At 51.4% G+C, this 17,376-nt stretch overlaps 1 protein-coding gene across 1 annotated transcript; it reads left to right on the forward strand.

Annotated features, from left to right (window-relative positions):
- Positions 1–4,271: 4,271 nt before the first annotated feature.
- On the forward strand, positions 4,272–15,408 carry APOC2 (apolipoprotein C2). Its single transcript, XM_090128122.1, has 4 exons — positions 4,272–4,341; positions 7,912–7,974; positions 15,049–15,217; positions 15,307–15,408. The coding sequence occupies exons 1-4, from the start codon at positions 4,338–4,340 to the stop codon at positions 15,395–15,397; spliced, it is 327 nt and encodes a 108-aa protein (XP_089984248.1). The 5' UTR covers positions 4,272–4,337; the 3' UTR covers positions 15,398–15,408.
- The last annotated feature ends 1,968 nt before the right edge of the window (positions 15,409–17,376 follow it).

Consider the following 17,376-nt stretch of genomic DNA (forward strand, 5'->3'; position numbering starts at 1 on the left):
ACGTTGCATTCTGATGCACGGGGTGCAAACCTCCAGCACAATACATTCCCATTGCAATGCACAGCAGTGGTGCAGGAGGTGCAAAGTGCACACGTTGCAACGCTCTGGGTGTGAGGTGTTCAGGTTGCAATGCACGGGTTGCAATGAGCTTGCATTGCCATGCACGAGGTGCAAATGTCCAACACAATGCATCCCCGTTGCAACGCACAGCAGCGGTGCAGGAGGTGCAAAGTGCACGCATTGCAACGCTCTGGGTGTGAGGTGTTCAGGTTGCAATGCACGGGTTGCAATGAGCTTGCATTGCCATGCACGAGGTGCAAATGTCCAACACAATGCATCCCCGTTGCAATGCACAGCAGCGGTGCAGGAGGTGCAAAGCAGCTGCGTTGCAATCCTGAAGGTACAACGCATTCAGGGTGCAATGCACGGGTTGCAATGAGCTTGCATCGTGATGCACAGGCTGCAAATGCTGGAGGGAACATGTGCTTGTTGCAACGCACAGCAGCGGTGCAGCAGGTGCAAAGTGCACGCATTGCAATGCTCTGGGTGTGAGGTGTTAAGGTTGCAATGCACGGGTTGCAATGAGCTTGCATTGCCATGCACGAGGTGCAAATGTCCAACACAATGCATCCCCATTGCAATGCACAGCAGTGGTGCAGGAGGTGCAAAGTGCACACATTGCAACACTCTGGGTGTGAGGTGTTCAGGTTGCAATGCATGGGTTGCAATGAGCTTGCATTGCCATGCACGAGGTGCAAATGTCCAACACAATGCATCCCAGTATAATCCCAGTGCCCCCCCACTCTAATCCCAGTATAACCCCAGTACCCCCCCATTTCAATCCCAGTACAACCCCACTCTAATCCCAGTATAACCCCATTATAACCCCATTACCCCCCCATTCTAATCCCATTTTAATCCCAGTGCCCCCCCTTCTAATCCCAGTATAACCCCATTGCCCCCGCATTCTAATCCCAGTATAATCCCATTATAATCCCAGTGCCCCCCCATTCTAATCCCAGTATAACACCATTACCCCCCCATTCTAATCCCATTTCAATCCCAGTTCAACCCCACTCTAATCCCAGTATAACCCCATTATAACCCCATTACCCCCCCATTATAATCCCAGTTCAACCCCACTCTAATCCCAGTATAACCCCATTATTACCCCATTGCCCCCCCATTCTAATCCCAGTATAATCCCGGTTCAACCCCACTCTAATCCCAGTATAACCCCATTATAACCCCATTACCCCCCCATTCTAATCCCAGTATAATCCCACTGCCCCCCCATTTTAATCCCAGTTTAACCCCATTCTAATCCCATTTCAATCCCAGTTCCACCCCACTCTAATCCCAGTATAATCCCACAGCCCCCCCACTCTAATCCCAGTATAACCCCATTATAACCCCATTGCCCCCCCATTTTAATCCCAGTATAACCCCATTACCCCCCCCTATTCTAATCCCAGTATAATCCCAGTTCAACCCCACTCTAATCCCAGTATAACCCCATTATAACCCCATTGCCCCCCCATTTTAATCCCAGTATAACCCCACAGCCCCCCCATTCTAATCCCAGTATAATCCCAGTTCAACCCCACTCTAATCCCAGTATAACACCATTATAACCCCATTGCCCCCCCATTCTAATCCCAGTTTAATCCCAGTGCCCCCCCATTCTAATCCCAGTATAATCCCAGTACAACCCCACTCTAATCCCAGTATGACCCCATTATAACCCCATTGCCCCCCCACTCTAATCCCAGTATAATCCCAGTGCCCCCCCTTCTAATCCCAGTATAATCCCAGTAAAACCCCAGTGCCCCCCCACTCTAATCCCAGTATCAACCCTTTGCCCCCCCATTCTAATCCCAGTATAACCCATTACCCCCCCCATTCTAATCCCAGTTTAATCCCAGTATAACCCCATTCTAATCCCAGTATAATCCCAGTTCAACCCCACTCTAATCCCAGTATAACCCCATTATAACCCCATTGCCCCCCCACTCTACTCCCAGTATAATCCCACAGCCCCCCCATTCTAATCCCAGTATAACCCCATTATAACCCCATTGCCCCCCCATTTTAATCCCAGTATAACCCCATTACCCCCCCATTCTAATCCCAGTATAATCCCAGTGCCCCCCCATTCTAATCCCATTCTAATCCCAGTACAACCCCATTATTACCCCATTACCCCCCCATTCTAATCCCAGTATAATCACACAGCCCCCCCATTTTAATCCCAGTTTAACCCCATTCTAATCCCAGTATAATCCCATTCTAATCCCACTGCCCCCCCATTCTAATCCCAGTATAATCCCAGTACAACTCCATTCTAATCCCAGTATAACCCCATTATAACCCCATTGCCCCCCCATTCTAATCCCAGTATAACCCCAGTGCCCCCCCATTCTAATCCCAGTATAACCCCATTACCCCCCCATTCTAATCCCATTTCAATCCCAGTTCAACCCCACTCTAATCCCAGTATAACCCCATTATAACCCCACTGCCCCCCCATTCTAATCCCAGTATAACTCCATTACCCCCCCATTCTAATCCCAGTTTAATCCCAGTGCCCCCCCATTCTAATCCCAGTATAATCCCAGCTCAACCCCACTCTAATCCCAGTATAACCCCATTATAACCCCATTGCCCCCCCATTCTAATCCCAGTATAACCCATTACCCCCCCCATTCTAATCCCAGTTTAATCCCAGTGCCCCCCCATTCTAATCCCAGTATAATCCCAGTTCAACCCCACTCTAATCCCAGTATAACCCCATTATAACCCCATTGCCCCCCCACTCTAATCCCAGTATAATCCCAGTTCAACCCCATTCTAATCCCAGTATAACCCCATTATTACCCCATTGCCCCCCCATTGTAATTCCAGTATAATCCCAGTAAAACACCAGTGCCCCCCCATTTTAATCCCAGTATAACCCCAATAAGCCCCCCATTCTAATCCCAGTATAATCCCAGTACAACTCCATTCTAATCCCAGTATAACCCCATTATAACCCCATTGCCCCCCCATTCTAATCCCAGTATAACCCCAGTGCCCCCCCATTCTAATCCCAGTATAACCCCATTACCCCCCCATTCTAATCCCATTTCAATCCCAGTTCAACCCCACTCTAATCCCAGTATAACCCCATTATAACCCCACTGCCCCCCCATTCTAATCCCAGTATAACTCCATTACCCCCCCATTCTAATCCCAGTTTAATCCCAGTACCCCCCCATTCTAATCCCAGTATAATCCCAGTTCAACCCCACTCTAATCCCAGTATAACCCCATTATAACCCCATTGCCCCCCATTCTAATCCCAGTATAACCCATTACCCCCCCCATTCTAATCCCAGTTTAATCCCAGTGCCCCCCCATTCTAATCCCAGTATAATCCCAGTTCAACCCCACTCTAATCCCAGTATAACCCCATTATAACCCCATTGCCCCCCCACTCTAATCCCAGTATAATCCCAGTACAACCCCATTCTAATCCCAGTATAACCCCATTATAACCCCATTGCCCCCCCACTCTAATCCCAGTATAATCCCACAGCCCCCCCATTCTAATCCCAGTATAACCCCATTATAACCCCATTGCCCCCCCATTTTAATCCCAGTATAACCCCATTACCCCCCCATTCTAATCCCAGTTTAATCCCAGTACCCCCCCATTTTAATCCCAGTTCAACCCCACTCTAATCCCAGCATAACCCCATTATAACCCCATTGCCCCCAATTTTAATCCCAGTATAACCCCATTACCCCCCCATTCTAATCCCAGTTTAATCCCATTGCCCCCCCACTCTAATCCCAGTATAATCCCACAGCCCCCCCATTCTAATCCCAGCATAACCCCATTATAACCCCATTGGCCCCCATTTTAATCCCAGTATAACCCCATTACCCCCCCCATTCTAATCCCAGTTTAATCCCAGTACCCCCCCATTTCAATCCCAGTTCAACCCCACTCTAATCCCAGCATAACCCCATTATAACCCCACTGCCCCCCCCATTACCCCCCCATTTCAATCCCAATCCAATCCCACTACAACCCCACCAGACCCCCGATCCCCCCCCCCTATTTCCCCCCCCCTCAATTTAACCCCATTCAAACCCCCCCCCCTCCTCCCCCTCCTCTTTGACCCCCCCCATCCCCTCCCCCCCCCAATTTAAGCCCCTCCCCCGCCACGCTGGAGCCCCTCCCCCTCCCCACCCCCGGACTTTGACCCCCCCCTCCCCCCCCCCCCCGCCCCCCCCCCGCCCTATAACCGGGGTCGCCCCCAACCTTGGAACCGGGACGAGATCGAGTGGTGATGGGTGCGTATAAAGGGGTGGGGGGGGGTCCAGATTTTGAGGGGGGGGGACCGAATTTTAGGGGTGATGTGGGGGGGGTCGGCTTGAGGACCCCCCAAATATTGGGGGTGGGTGGTGAGGATGTAAGAAAAGTGCTAAAAATGGAGGTTTTCAGCCCAAAATTGAGTTTGGGGGTTAGGGGGCTGTTTGGGGGGGTTGGATAAGTTTTTTTTTGGGGGGGGCAGGATGGAATCTGAAAGAAAAGAGTTGAGAGTTAAATTTTCCCGAAATTGGGGGTTTTGAACCCAAAAACGGGGGGGGAAATGGGGGCTGAAAGGGACCGTCTGCAGGGGGTCGAATTTGGGGGGGGATTTGGGGGGGTTTTGAGGGGGGAGGGGGGCAAAAAAGTGTCAAAAATGAAACGAGCGCCCCCAAATTTACCAAAAATGAGGAGTTTGAGCCCAAAATTTGCCCAAAAATGGGAGATTTGAACCCAAATTTGACGTGGGACGGGAAGGGATTTTTTTTGGGGGGGGTGTAAATTTTTGGGGGGGTCACGACGGAATCTGAAAGGAAAAAGTTTGGACCCCAAATGAACCAAAATTGGGGGTTTTTAACCCAAAAACGGGGGGGGGAAATGGGGGCTGAAAGGGACCGTCTGCAGGGGGTCGATTTTGGGGGGGGATTTGGGGGGGTTTTGAGGGGGAGGGGGGGCAAAAAAGTGTCAAAAATGAAACGAGCGCCCCCAAATTTACCAAAAATGAGGAGTTTGAGCCCAAAATTTGACCCAAAATGGGAGATTTTAGCCCAAATTTGATGTGGGGTGGAAGGGTTTTCTTTGGGGGGGGGGTGTAAATTTTTGGGGGGGTCACGACGGAATCTGAAAGGAAAAAGTTTGGACCCCAAATGAACCAAAATTGGGGGATTTTAACCCAAAAACGGGGGGGGAAATGGGGGCTGAAAGGGACCGTCTGCAGGGGGTTGAATTTGGGGGGGGATTTGGGGGGGTTTTGAGGGGGGAGGGGGGCAAAAAAGTGTCAAAAATGAAACGAGCGCCCCCAAATTTACCAAAAATGAGGAGTTTGAGCCCAAAATTTGCCCCAAAATGGGAGATTTGAACCCAAATTTGACGTGGGGTGGAAGGGTTTTTTTTTCGGGGGGGGTGTAAATTTTTGGGGGGGTCACGACGGAATCTGAAAGAAAAAAGTTTTGATGCCAAATGCACCAAAATTGGGGGATTTTAACCCAAAAACGGGGGGGGAAATGGGGGCTGAAAGGGACCGTCTGCAGGGGGTCGATTTTGGGGGGGGATTTGGGGTTTTTTGAGGGGGGGGCGGCCCTAAAAAGTGTCAAAAATGAAATGAGCGCCCCCAAATTTACCAAAAATGAGGAGTTTGAGCCCAAAATTTGCCCTAAAATGGGAGATTTTAGCCCAAATTTGATGTGGGGTGGAAGGGTTTTCTTTGGGGGGGGGGTGTAAATTTTGGGGGGGTCACGACGGAATCTGAAAGGAAAAAATTTGGACCCCAAATGAACCAAAATTGGGGGTTTTTAACCCAAAATCGAGGGGGGGAAATGGGGGCTGAAAGGGACCGTCTGCAGGGGGTTGAATTTGGGGGGGGATTTGGGGGGGTTTTGAGGGGGGAGGGGGGCAAAAAAGTGTCAGAAATGAAACGAGCGCCCCCAAATTTACCAAAAATGAGGGTTTTGGACCAAAATTTGCCCCGAAATGGGAGATTTGAACCCAAAAATGGGATGAAAGGGGAGGGTTTTTATAGTGGGGAGGGGGTCTTTATTTGGGGGGAGGGAGCAAAAAATGATCCAAAATTGGGGTTTTTCACCCCAAAAATGAGGAAAAAGGGGAATTTGAACCCAAAAAAAGTGAAGCAGCCCCCCCCCCCCCCCAAAAAAATGGGGATTTCGGGAAAAATTGCACCAAAATCGGGGGTTTTTAACCCAAAATGAGAGAGAAATAGAACTGGGGGGGGGGGGGGGGGAAGAAGGGAGGGGGAGAATTTGGGGAATTTTATGGGATTTTGGGGTTTGTTTTTATGGGGGGAATCACAAAAATGGTAGAAGAGGGATTTGGGAAGCCCAAAAATTGCAAAAAATGGGGATTTGGGGTCAAAATGTCCCAAATTTGGAGCTTTTAAGCCCAAATCGAGGCAAGAAATGGGATTGAATGGGGTTTGTTTGGGATTTATGGGGTTTGTATGGTATTTAAGGGGGGTTTAATGTATGGGGTGGGAGGAATTGGGGGATTTACCCCAAAAAGTGGCAGAAAAGGGGATTTTGAGCTGCCAAAAGTTGCCAAAAATGGGGATTTGGGGTCAAAATGTCCCAAATTTGGAGCATTTAACCCCAAAATGAGGCAAGAAATGGGATTGAATGGGGTTTGTATGGGATTGTATGGGGTTTGTATGGGATTTTTGGGGGGTTTTATCTCTGGGGTGGGAGGAATTGGGGGATGTACCCCAAAAAGTGGCAGAAAAGGGGATTTTGAGCTGCCAAAAATGGTCAAAAATGGGGATTTTGGGTCAAGATGTCCCAAATTTGGAGGTTTTAAACCCAAATCGAGGCAAGAAATGGGATTGAATGGGGTTTGTATGGGATTGAATGGGGTTTGTATGGGATTTTGGGGGGGTTTAATCTCTGGGGTGGGAGGAATTGGGGGTTTTACCCCAAAAAGTGGCAGAAAAGGGGATTTTGAGCTGCTAAAAATGGTCAAAAATGGGGATTTTTGGTCAAAATGTCCCAAAATTTGAGCTTTTAAGCCCAAAATGGGGCAAGAAATGGGATTGAATGGGGTTTGTATGGGATTGAATGGGATTTAATGGGATTTGGGGGGGTTTTATCTATGGGGTGGGAGAAATTGAGGGATTTACCCCAAAAAGTGGCAGAAAAGGGGATTTTGAACTCCAAAAATGGTCAAAAATGGGGATTTGGGGTCAAAATGTCCCAAATTTGGAGCTTTTAACCCCAAAATGAGGCAAGAAATGGGATTGAATGGGGTTTGTATGGGATTGTATGGGATTTGTATGGGATTTAAGTGGGGTTTTATCTCTGGGGTGGGAGGAATTGAGGGATTTACCCCAAAAAGTGGCAGAAAAGGGGATTTTGAGCTGCCAAAAATGTTCAAAAATGGGGATTTTGGGTCAAAATGTCCCAAATTTGGAGCTTTTAAACCCAAAATGAGGCAAGAAATGGGATTGAATGGGGTTTGTATGGGATTTAATGGGGGATTTAATCTATGGGGTAGGAGGATTTGGGGGATTTACCCCAAAAAGTGGCAGAAAAGGGGATTTTGAGCTGCCAAAAATGGTCAAAAATGGGGATTTTGGGGTCAAAATGCCCCAAATTTGGAGCTTTTAAGCCCAAAATGGGGCAAGAAATGGGATTTAATGGGATTTAATGGTGTTTTTATCTATGGGGTGGGAGGAATTGGGGGATTTACCCCAAAAAGTGGCAGAAAAGGGGATTTTGAGCTGCCAAAAATGGTCAAAAATGGGGATTTGGGGTCAAAATGTCCCAAATTTGGGGTTTTTTGTCCCCAAAATGGGGTGGTTTTGGGGTTTTTTTGGGTTCCCCCCATAGGGCTGAGGATGGCGCACCCCAAAGTGACGGCGACGGCGCTGCTGCTGCTGCTGCTCTGCTCTGGTCAGCCCCAAAAATGACCCCAAATGGACCCAAAATGGCCCCAAATGACCCCAAAATGGCCAAAAATGGCCCCAAATGCGACAAAATGACCCCAAAATGGCCCCAAATGGCCCCAAAATGGCTCTAAAATGACCCCAAAATGCCTCAAAATGTCTCTAAAATGGCCCCAAATGACCCCAAAATGGCCAAAAATGGCCCCAAAATGCTCCAGAATGGCCCTAAAATAGTTCAAAAATGGCCCCAAAATGGCCCCAAATGGCCCCAAATGTGACAAAATGACCCCAAAATGGCCCCCAAAAGACCCCAGAATGGCCCCAAATGACCAAAAATGGCCAAAAATGGCCCCAAAATGGCCCCAAAATGGCCCCAAATGTGACAAAATGACCCCAAAATGATCTCAAATGGCCCCAAATGACCCCAAAATGTCTGTAAAATGGCCCCCAAATGGCCCCAAATGCAACAAAATGGCCCCAAAATGTTTCAAAATTCGCCAAAAAGACCCAAAAATGACCCTAAAATGGCCCCAAATGACCCCAAAATGTGACAAAATTGCCCCAAATGCTCCCCCATCTCCACCCCCCGCCCCATTGAGCCACCAATGTCCCCACAGACCCCAAATCCCCCATTGACCCCAAATCCCCCACTGATCCCATTGGCCCCAATGTCCCCATTGACCCCAATGTCCCCAATCCCCCCAGTGACCTCAAAGACCCCAATGACCCCATTTACCACATTGACCCCCAATATCCCCTATTAGTCCCAGTGTCACCATTGACCCCAAATACTGCAATGACCCCATTGACCCCATTGATCCCAATGACCCCATTGACCCCCAATATCCCCTATTAACTCCAATGTCACCATTGACCCCAAATACCCCATTGACCCCATTGACCCCAATGTCCCATTGGCCCCCAATGTCCCCTATTAACCCCAATGACCCCATTGACCCCAAAGTCCCCATTGACCCAAATGTGTCCCCAATGACCCCATTGACCCCATTGACCCCATTGACCCCATTGACCCCATTGATCCCAATGACCCCATTGACCCCCAATATCCCCTATTAATCCCAGTGTCACCATTGACCCCAAATACCCCATTGACCCCAAAGTCCCCATTGACCCAAATGTGTCTCCATTGACCCCATTGACCCCATTGATCCCAATGACCCCACTGACCCCCAATATCCCCTATTAACCCCAATGTCACCATTGACCCCAAATACCCCAATGACCCCATTGACCCCCAATATCCCCTATTAATCCCAGTGTCACCATTGACCCCAAATACCCCATTGACCCCACTGACCCCATGGACCCCATTGACCCCATTGATCCCAATGTCCCACTGGCCCCCAATATCCCCTATTAACCCCAATGTCACCATTGACCCCAAATACCCCAATGACCCCATTGACCCCAAAGTCCCCATTGACCCAAATGTGTCCCCATTGACCCCATTGACCCCATTGATCCCAATGACCCCATTGACCCCCAATATTCCCTATGAATCCCAATGTCACCATTGACCCCAAATACCCCAATGACCCCATTGACCCCAAAGTCCCCATTGACCCAAATGTGTCCCCATTGACCCCATTGACCCCATTGATCCCAATGACTCCATTGACCCCCAATATCCCCTATTAACCCCAATGTCACCATTGACCCCAAATACCCCAATGACCCCATTGATCCCAAAGTCCCATTGGCCCCCAAATACCCCATTGACCCCATTGATCCCAATGACCCCATTGACCCCCAATATCCCCTATTAACCCCAATGTCACCATTGACCCCAAATACCCCAATGACCCCATTGACCCCAAAGTCCCCATTGACCCAAATGTGTCCCCATTGACCCCATTGACCCCATTGATCCCAATGACCCCATTGGCCCCCAATGTCCCCTATTAACCCCAATGTCATCATTGACCCCAAATACCCCAATGACCCCATTGACCCCAAAGTCCCCATTGACCCAAATGTGTCCCCATTGACCCCATTGACCCCATTGATCCCAATGACTCCATAGACCCCCAATATCCCCTATTAACCCCAATGTCACCATTGACCCCAAATACCCCAATGACCCCATTGATCCCAAAGTCCCATTGGCCCCCAAATACCCCATTGACCCCATTGATCCCAATGACCCCATTGACCCCCAATATCCCCTATTAACCCCAATGTCACCATTGACCCCAAATACCCCAATGACCCCATTGACCCCAAAGTCCCCATTGACCCAAATGTGTCCCCATTGACCCCATTGACCCCATTGATCCCAATGACCCCATTGGCCCCCAATGTCCCCTATTAACCCCAATGTCATCATTGACCCCAAATACCCCAATGACCCCATTGACCCCAAAGTCCCCATTGACCCAAATGTGTCCCCATTGACCCCATTGACCCCATTGATCCCAATGACCCCATTGACCCCCAATATTCCCTATGAATCCCAATGTCACCATTGACTCCAAATACCCCAATGACCCCATTGATCCCAAAGTCCCATTGGCCCCCAAATACCCCATTGACCCCATTGATCCCAATGACCCCATTGACCCCCAATATCCCCTATTAACCCCAATGTCACCATCGACCCCAAATACCCCACTGACCCCACTGACCCCATCGACCCCATTGATCCCAATGACTCCATTGACCCCCAATATCCCCTATTAACCCCAATATCACCATTGACCCCAAATACCCCACTGACCCCATTGATCCCAATGTCCCATTGGCCCCCAAATACCCCATTGACCCCATTGACCCCATTGATCCCAATGACCCCATTGACCCCCAATATCCCCTATTAATCCCAGTGTCACCATTGACCCCAAATACCGCAATGACCCCATTGACCCCATCGACCCCATTGACCCCATTGATCCCAATGTCCCATTGGCCCCCAATGTCCCCTATTAACCCCAATGTCACCATTGACCCCAAATACCCCAATGACCCCATTGACCTCAAAGACCCCATTGATCCCAAATACCCCATTGACCCCCAATATCCCCTATTAACCCCAATGTCACCATCGACCCCAAATACCCCACTGACCCCACTGACCCCATCGACCCCATTGATCCCAATGACTCCATTGACCCCCAATATCCCCTATTAACCCCAATATCACCATTGACCCCAAATACCCCACTGACCCCATTGATCCCAATGTCCCATTGGCCCCCAAATACCCCATTGACCCCATTGACCCCATTGATCCCAATGACCCCTTTGACCCCCAATATCCCCTATTAATTAACTCCAATGTCACCATTGACCCCAAATACCTCAATGACCCCATTGCTCCCATTGACCCCATTGACCCCAAAGCCCCCATCGACTCCAACGACCCCATTGACCCCCATCCCCCCCCGACCCCAAATATCCCCTTTGACCCCACTGACCCCAATCTCCCCATTGACCCCAATCCCCCCAGTGACCCCAAAGGTCCCCATTGACCCCACTGACCCCAATCTCCCCATTGACCCCATTGACCCCATTGACCCCATTGATCCCATTGATCCCATTGCCCCCATTGTCCCCATTGATCCCATGGACCCCACTGCCCCCCTTGCCCCCATTGATCCCATTGCCCCCATTTCCCCATTGGCCCCATTGCCCCCATTGACCCCATGGACCCCACTGATCCCATTGCCCCCATTGACCCCAATGACCCCAATGTCCCCATCGACCCCAATACCACCATTGCTTCCCATTCCCCAATGACCCCAATGTTCCCATTTACCCCATTGCCCCCATTAACCCCAATGACCCCAGTGTCCCATTGCCCCCATTGATCCCATTGACCCCATTGACCCCAATGCCCCCATTGACCCCAATGACCCCATTGCCCCCATTGCTCCCATACACCCTATTTACCCCAATGTCCCCAATGACCCCATTGCCCCCACCCCCATTGATCCCATTGCTGCCATTGACCCCAATGTCCCCATTGCCCCCATTGCCCCCATTGACCCCAATGCCCACATTGACCCCATCGATCCCATTAACCCCAATCCCCCCATTGCCCCCATTGACCCCATTAGCTCCAATGCCCCCATTGAACCCATTGTCCCCATTGTCCCCTTCGACCCCATTGCCCCCATTGACCCCATTGATCCCCATTTCCCCACCCCCATTGATCCCATTACTTCCATTGCCCCCATTGCCCCCAATGTCCCCAATGCCCCTATTGCCCCCATTGTCCGCATTGCCCCCCATTGCCCCCATTGCCCCCATTTCCCCCATTGACCCCATTGACTCCATTGACCCCATTGATCCCATTGCCCCCCATTGACCCCATTGATCCCAATGTCCCCAATGCCCCCATTGCTCCCATTGCCCCCATTGCCCCCATTGACCCCAATGCCCACATTGACCCCATCGATCCCATTAACCCCAATACCCCCATTGCCCCCATTGCCCCCATTGACCCCATTAACCCCAATGCCCCCATTGAACCCATTGCCCCCATTGTCCCCTTCGACCCCACTGACCCCATTGATCCCCAGTGTCCCCACCCCCATTGATCCCATTGCTTCCATTGACCCCATTGACCCCATTGATCCCACTGACCCCAATGCCCCCATTGACCCCATTGCCCCCATTGCCCCCATTGACCCCATTGTCCCCATTGCCCCCATCGATCCCAATGCCCCCATTGACCCCATTGACCCCATTAACCCCAATGCCCCCATTGAACCCATTGCCCCCATTGCTCCCATTGACCCCATTGTCCCCACTGATCCCATTACCCCATTGCCCCCGTTGACCCCATTGACCCCATTGATCCCATTGCCCCCATTGCCCCCATTGACCCCATTGACCCCATTGACCCCATTGATCCCATTGCCCCCATTCCCCTCATTGACCCCAATGCCCCCATTGACCCCATTGTCCCCATTGCCCCCATTGACCCCAATGCCCCCATTGACCCCATCGATCCCAATGCCCCCATTGACCCCATTGACCCTATTAACCCCAATGCCCCCATTGACCCCATTGCCCCCATTGCCTCCATTTCCCCCATTGACCCCATTGATCCCAATGTCCCCAATGCCCCCATTGCTCCCATTGCCCCCTTCGACCCCATTGCCCCCATTGACCCCATTGACCCCAATGCCCCCATTGACCCCAATGCCCCCATTGCCCCCATTGACCCCATTGATCCCCAGTGTCCCCACCCCCATTGATCCCATTACTTCCATTGACCCCATTGACCCCACTGATCCCATTGATCCCACTGACCCCAATGCCCCCATTGACCCCATTGACCCCAATGATCCCACTGATCCCAATGCCCCCATTGACCCCAATGCCCCCATTGCCCCCATTGACCCCAATGCCCACATTGACCCCATCGATCCCATTAACCCCAATGCCCCCATTGAACCCATTGCCCCCATTGTCCCCATTGATGCCCAGTGTCCCCACCCCCATTGATCCCATTGCTTCCATTGACCCCATTGACCCCATTGATCCCACTGACCCCAATGCCCCCATTGACCCCACTGCCCCATTGCCCCCATTCACCCCAATGCCCCCATTGCCCCCATTTCCCCCATTGCCCCCATTGATCCCATTGCTCCCATTGACCCCATTGACCCCACTGATCCCATTGCCTCCACTGCCCTCATTGATCCCATTGACCCCAATGCCCCCATTTCCTCCATTTATCCCAATGTCCCCAATGCCCCCATTGCCCCCATTGCCCCCATTGACCCCATTGCCCCCATTGTCCCCATTGACCCCAATGCCCCCATTGCCCCCATTGCCCCCATTGCTCCCATTTCCCCCATTGCCCCCATTGCCCCCATTGCTCCCATTGCCCCCATTGGCCCCATTGCCCCCATTGCCCCCATTGACCCCAATGCCCACATTGACCCCATCGATCCCATTAACCCCAATCCCCCCATTGCCCCCATTGACCCCATTAGCTCCAATGCCCCCATTGAACCCATTGTCCCCATTGTCCCCTTCGACCCCATTGCCCCCATTGACCCCATTGATCCCCATTTCCCCACCCCCATTGATCCCATTACTTCCATTGCCCCCATTGCCCCCAATGTCCCCAATGCCCCTATTGCCCCCATTGTCCGCATTGCCCCCCATTGCCCCCATTGCCCCCATTTCCCCCATTGACCCCATTGACTCCATTGACCCCATTGATCCCATTGCCCCCCATTGACCCCATTGATCCCAATGTCCCCAATGCCCCCATTGCTCCCATTGCCCCCATTGCCCCCATTGACCCCAATGCCCACATTGACCCCATCGATCCCATTAACCCCAATACCCCCATTGCCCCCATTGCCCCCATTGACCCCATTAACCCCAATGCCCCCATTGAACCCATTGCCCCCATTGTCCCCTTCGACCCCACTGACCCCATTGATCCCCAATGTCCCCACCCCCATTGATCCCATTGCTTCCATTGACCCCATTGACCCCATTGATCCCACTGACCCCAATGCCCCCATTGACCCCATTGCCCCCATTGCCCCCATTGACCCCATTGTCCCCATTGCCCCCATCGATCCCAATGCCCCCATTGACCCCATTGACCCCATTAACCCCAATGCCCCCATTGAACCCATTGCCCCCATTGCTCCCATTGACCCCATTGTCCCCACTGATCCCATTACCCCATTGCCCCCGTTGACCCCATTGACCCCATTGATCCCATTGCCCCCATTGCCCCCATTGACCCCATTGACCCCATTGACCCCATTGATCCCATTGCCCCCATTCCCCTCATTGACCCCAATGCCCCCATTGACCCCATTGTCCCCATTGCCCCCATTGACCCCAATGCCCCCATTGACCCCATCGATCCCAATGCCCCCATTGACCCCATTGACCCTATTAACCCCAATGCCCCCATTGAACCCATTGCCCCCATTGACCCCATTGCCCCCATTGCCTCCATTTCCCCCATTGCCCCCATTGACCCCAATGCCCCCATTGCCCCATTGCCCCCATTGACCCTATCGCCCCCATCGCCCCCAAATCCCCCACCCCATAAAACCCCCCACATTCCTCCCCCTTACAGCCTCATCGAGCCGCCCCCCATCCGACCCCCCCCAAACCCCACAACCCCCCCAGTCCTCCCAGTTGACCCAATTGGGGTCGGCCGCTGTGGGGTTCCTGGGTCGTGGGGTGAAGGTGGCTGGGGGGCTCCTGGAACGCCTGAAACCCCCAACAACACCAGAAAGCATCCGGTGAGAGACCCCCCCCCCCCTTCCCATCCCCTCCCCAAATCCTATTCATCCTATAGGACCGCCTTACATATTATGGGATGCCGTTATAGGGACGCCTATGAGAAGGGGACGGCGGCGGTGCTGACCTACACCGGGATTCTGACCGACCAACTCTATCATTGGTGGCAGGGGGAGCACTGAGACCCCCCCCCCCCTAAAAAAGAAAAATAACCAAAATCCTAAATTGGGGGGGGGTCTCGTAGATTGGGGTGACCCCACCAATGTCATTAAAGGGGAAAAAAAATTCCCCAAATGGGGTGGAAATGCCCCCCAAAATGAGGCAAAATCCTATAGAGGGTGTTGAAATTGAATGGGGGGGGGGGGAATGGGGGGGGGAAATGGGAAAATCTGGTGGGTGGGGGGGGGGTTGTGTCTGTGTGGGGGGGGAAGGGGGGGGGAAATGGTGTAAAATTGGGGAGAAGGGGTAAAAAATGGGGGAAATCCTACAAAAAATGGGGGAGGGGAAGAGGGAAAATGGGGGAAAATGGGGGAAAATGGGGGAAAATGGGGGAAAATGGGGGGAAAATGGATGAAATGAGGGCAATGTGAGGGGGTGGGGGGAACGATGGGGGTCCTGGAAGGGGAAAAATGGCATAAAATTGGGGAGAAATGGTAAAAAATGGGGGAAATCCTACAAAAAATGGGGGAGGGGAAGGGGGAAAATAGGGGAAAATGGAGGAAAATGGATGAAAAATGGGGGGAAAATGGATGAAATGAGGGCAATGTGAGGGGGTGGGGGGAACGATGGGGGTCCTGGAAGGGGAATAATGGCATAAATTGGGGAGGAATGGTAAAAAATGGGGGAAATCCTACAAAAAATGGGGGAGGGGGAGGGGAAAGAAGGGGAAAATGGTGAAAAATGGGGGGAAAATGGTGAAAAATGGGGGGAAAATGGATGAAATGAGGGCAATGTGAGGGGGTGTGGGAACAATGGGGGTCCTGGAAGGGGGAATAATGGCATAAATTGGGGAGAAATGGTTAAAAATGGGGAGAAATGGTAAAAAATGGGGGAAATCCTATCAAAATGGGGGAGGGGAAGGGGGAAAATGGGGGAAAATGGGGGAAAATGGGGGAAAATGGGGGAAAATGGGGGGAAATGGGGGGAAATGGGGGGAAAATGGATGAAATGAGGGCAATGTGAGGGGGTGGGGGGAACGATGGGGGTCCTGGAAGGGGAGAAATGGCATAAAATTGGGGAGAAATGGTAAAAAATGGGGAAAATCCCAAAAAAATGGGGGAGGGGAAGGGGAAAAAGGGGGAAAATGGGGGAAAATGGGGGAAAATGGTGAAAAATGGGGGAATGTTGATAAAATGAGAGCAATGTGAGGGGGTGGGGGGAACGATAGGGGTCCTGGAAGGAGAGAAATAGCATAAAATTGGGGAGAAATGGTAAAAAATGGGGGAAATCCTACAAAAAATGGGGGAGGGGAAGGGGGAAAATGGGGGAAAATGGGGGGAAATGGGGGAAAATGGGGGAAAATGGGGGAAAATGGGGGGAAAATGGATGAAATGAGGGCAATGTGAGGGGGTGGGGGGAACGATGGGGGTCCTGGAAGGGGAATAATGGAATAAAATTGGGGAGAAATGGTAAAAAATGGGGGAAATCCCAAAAAAATGGGGGAGGGGAAGGGGGAAAATGGGGGAAAATGGGGGAAAATGGGGGAAAATGGTGAAAAATGGGGGGAAAATGGATGAAATGAGGGCAATGTGAGGGGGTGGGGGGGAACGATGGGGGTCCTGGAAGGGGAGAAATGGCATAAAATTGGGGAGAAATGGTAAAAAATGGGGGAAATCCTACAAAAAATGGGGGAGGGGAAGGGGAAATATGGGGGAAAATGGTGAAAAATGGGGGGAAATGGTGAAAAATGGGGGAATGTTGATAAAATGAGAGCTATGTGAGGGGCTGGGGGGAACGATAGGGGTCCTGGAAGGAGAGAAATAGCATAAAATTGGGGAGAAATGGTAAAAAATGGGGGAAATCCTACAAAAAATAGGGGAGGGGAAGGGGAAATATGGGGGAAAATGGTGAAAAATGGGGGGAAAATGGATGAAATGAGGGCAATGTGAGGGTGTGGGGGGGAACGATGGGGGTCCTGGAAGGGGAAAAATGGCATAAAATT

Source organism: Phasianus colchicus, chromosome 32, assembly GCF_987193195.1.
Source record: "Phasianus colchicus chromosome 32, bPhaCol1.hap1.1, whole genome shotgun sequence".
NCBI lineage: Eukaryota > Metazoa > Chordata > Aves > Galliformes > Phasianidae > Phasianus > Phasianus colchicus.